This window comes from Sinocyclocheilus anshuiensis, unplaced genomic scaffold (assembly GCF_001515605.1).
Source record: "Sinocyclocheilus anshuiensis isolate Anshui unplaced genomic scaffold, SAMN03320099.WGS_v1.1 scaffold1215, whole genome shotgun sequence".
NCBI lineage: Eukaryota > Metazoa > Chordata > Actinopteri > Cypriniformes > Cyprinidae > Sinocyclocheilus > Sinocyclocheilus anshuiensis.
In genome coordinates, this window is record NW_015540933.1 from 166,978 (window position 1) to 170,914 (window position 3,937).

General features: G+C 34.2%; 1 protein-coding gene across 2 annotated transcripts in view; it reads right to left on the minus strand.

Annotated features, from left to right (window-relative positions):
* Window positions 1-7: 7 nt before the first annotated feature.
* Window positions 8-3,937, minus strand: part of LOC107689472 (RING finger protein 24) — a 33,965-nt gene continuing 30,035 nt past the window's right edge. For both annotated transcript variants that reach the window (XM_016487468.1, XM_016487469.1), the window contains 2 exons: window positions 2,907-2,986; window positions 8-1,054 (listed from right to left, as the gene is read on the minus strand). In XM_016487468.1, the coding sequence (XP_016342954.1) occupies window positions 913-1,054; window positions 2,907-2,986 (222 nt within the window). In that variant the 3' untranslated portion in view covers window positions 8-912. The remainder of the gene's footprint in view (window positions 1,055-2,906; window positions 2,987-3,937) is intronic.

A 3,937-nucleotide genomic window follows, 5' to 3' on the forward strand; every position in this document is an offset into this window, starting at 1 on the left:
CATATATATATATATATATATATATATATATATATATAGGTTATGTTCAAATTCTCATCGAATACGGCCTTGAACTCAAATGTACTGACGTGTGTGTGTGTGTGTATGTATTTAACACAGCCCTCAGTTGGAAAAAGCATTTCAAATATAAAGACGTCCACAGATCAAATACTGCTGGGTCACATCCTGGCCTTAATAAGACAAACTCTGCATTCACATTTGTTTTGGCCACCAGCTAAAAGTCGCTGCGAACCGTATCTATTGATACATCCATTCTACTGACCGTCAATACATAAACACTCACAAAAGCAAACATATACACACTGGAGAGCTGCTATCCCTTTAATATACAGTATAAACTTAACCCTCTCTAATGAAAATAAAACCAATGGTTTGATCTGTGGCTCTAAAAAAGTTTGAAATCATAAAATATAAAACAAGATCTTGCTACTATCACAAGCAACTAGGTTTGAGTTTTGTGTAAAGTGCTTGTTAAAAAAAACTTTAGTTAAAAAAAGTAGTTTCTGTTTTTTAATGTATTTTTAATGTAATTTTTTTAGGCTTTGTCTTTTATTTGCCTCTCACTGGTGTCCTCAAAAAAGTGCTTTGTGTGGAACAGTTACTTTAATCATGGCTTGGCCAAGTAAACTCAATTCTTCTTCATTATCCCACAGGAAAAAAAAAAAGCTAAACCCAAATAAGATAGATTGAGTAAATCATCTAATATTGTAATTTGGAAAAAAAAAAATCCTTTGTAAAGCCACAAAGGCAGAACATGAACATATGCAGGTCACAGGTCACCGTGGCTCCGGGCACAAATCCTGCGCTCTGTCCTTGGATACGTGCGTGTACCTGTACAGGAGGGAGTGTGAAGGTAGTGGTGGTCAGATTTTTAGGAGAAACAGGAGGGGGCTACACCAGGTTCTCCACTCCGGGCAGAGGCTGCTGCGATGGGGGCACAGATTCGGACATGCTCTGCTGCTGCGCCAGCTGCAAGACGGGCATGTTGCACAGCGGGCAAACCTTCCTCACCTCCAGCCATTTAATAAGGCACCTGAGACAGATACAAAGAGGGTTTAGAAGATGAAAGGCCAACTTGATAATAATCTGCCAAAAATTGCCCAGATCACAGTAGAGTATCCCACTACAAAGAGACTCCGCTAACCCAAACTACCAATAATGCTCCTGATAGCTAGTCTAAAGTGATCTCATGTGATGTCTCGGGGCTGGTTGTGTGTCTTCTCCTTGCAGGAAGCCCATGTGGAACGTGAGACTGAATCTCGGGTTAGTCTGAGTGAGATGTTGCTATTTCTGCACTGATGAATTATTCACTGTAAGCACCGTTCTATTTTAGGCCGTGTTGGTCCCATCAGGAACACAAACAGATCTATGATACAGAAGTCCCTATTTAACCACTTGCACAGTTGGGATGTAGGAGCAATGAGGGTTCTTTTTAGGAATTTTATCATTTTTTAATTATTTATATTTATAGTTTTAATATTTTTATTTCACAATTTAATCATACTCATAAAAAAAAACTCTTAAACTTCCCTGTATTTCAATAACAACTCATTATAATCAATATGCATCCAAACAACAACAACAATAATAGTATTAATAACAATAATGTTTTATCCATTTCATAATTTTTATAATTATTTTATAATTTCAATCATTATTTATATTTACAGTTTTAATAATATTTTTATTTCACAATTGACTCATGCTAATTGAGAAAAACCTCTCTGTATTTCAATAACAGTCCATTAATCAATATTCATCCAAACAACAATCATATTTGATTCATTTAATCATTTTTTTATAATTATTTTATAATTTAAATACTTATTTATGTTTACAGTTTTAATAACATTTTTATTTCACAATTGATAATTGAGAAAAACCTCTCTGTATAAGCCCATTATAATCAATATGCATCCAAACAACAACAACAACAACAACAATAATAATAATAATAATTTATCCAATTAGTCATTTTAATGATTATTTTATAATTTTAATAATCATTTATATTCACAGTTTTAATATTTTTATTTCACTGACAGGTTTTCTGTCCTTTATTAATGGTTCAAATCTATTTCATTTAAGTATCATTTTAAATCCTCTAAAGGATCATGTGATGAAAGTGACAGAGGAATTTTAGGGGGATTTTCATGGGCATGTCCTGCAGCTCATATATCATAGAGCGTGACATGCAAATGATATGTATCGAGTGATTTAGTGTCACATTATATTATATTTTCATGTAGTTTATTTGGGGCCTAATTTTATAGCACACATTATGGCCATACTGCATTGATTCTAAAATAACAAAAAAAAAAAAAAATAAAAAAATACTATCATATTACCAGTTTACCATTTAATATATGACTTCACTTCAGTGACCCATTTAAGCTATAAAGATTGGCTGGATTCAAATAGAAGCAAACTACAATGTTGAAATGTTTAAATGTTCCCCACCCCTCTGATAAGTGTCCAAGCATTGCTCTGACATTTACTTTGGCATTTACTCTGACATACAGCCCAGTGCAAATGTTTAAAAAAAAAAAGTGGTGAAGAAGATGGGTGAGTCAGACACATTTCAACTAGATCAATGGCAGAAGAACCCATGCTACACTGCAAATTTGCATTTAATTTAAGGTTTTAAATGTGCACTTTATGTAATCTATGCCACTAGCACAATCGGGATTTCTAAAACAATCAGTTTTTTAAGCGGCCAGCACTACGTATCTGCCACTGTTCATCAAACAGGTGGTCCAACCTCAAACTCCAGTGTTATTTTTGGCCCAGCTGGGTCGCTCAAACAAACAAAAAAATTGTTTGGTGCTGCTAGCGGTGCAGAAATGTCCCTCTTTTTAGAAAACAACATATGCCAGGGTACTCACTTTCTGTGAAAGGCATGTTTACACGGGCAGATTCCCAACTCATCTTTCTGCTTGAATTCCTCCAAACACACTGCACAAATCTAGGGAGAGAAAACAATACATTCCAGTGAACACACAGATAAAATGTTTAAATATAAACATTTTTGCCTTCAAAGATGAAAATTGTTCTATTGAATACACTCAGCAAGTTATTACAAGAAATGGACGATATCACCTTCAAAGATCAGTGAGACTGGAAGATATGTTGTAGTGCAGTATTCATGAGAACTTTATGATAGACATAAGATCGATATGCCTGAGAACATTTCTTTTAAAGCTTTTCTATCATATAGTCCATTTTTGCCACGAAATGGACTATACTCGAGAAGTTTCTTTTGCAATCTAGCAGTGAGGTGTAGCAGTTGGGGGTGCAGATATGACATTTCGTTTCGACATTTCGTTCAAAAATAAAAAAAAACGTGGAAAATCAGTGGAAGTGCAGCATTTTCTGACTGCTGCCTAACATGTCTAGACCTAGTGCTGTAGGAGGCAAGTCAAGACACTCTGATTAACGATCTGTCTCACATCAGAGAGTGGAATTCTGTGGACATTTGGACTTAATTAAATGCTGATGTAATCTGGAGGTAGGCAAAAGACTCCGGTACTGGCTATTCCACAGAAGGCTGAGGGCTAACAACAGCTAGTTCCTTTGATAAAGTAGCCAATAAAATTCAGAGAAATGTATAAGTAAATGAAATAAAGTCATCTGAGGAAAAGCCAAATAGCAAGACAGGATGTACCAGGGTAAAGATATTAAACCAGATGCAAACATTGCTAAAAAAAATGAATGTTATGTATTTCCAGAAAGAATAAAATGTTTTTTATTTTCCTTCCCCAAAATTTCACAACATTGTACTATGGTTACAATCAGGTAACAATGTAGAACATTTTAAATGTAAATTGTACATTTTAAACAATTACTAAAGCGTAATAATAATACAACCTATATATATATATATATATATATACACAGTATATATATATATATATAT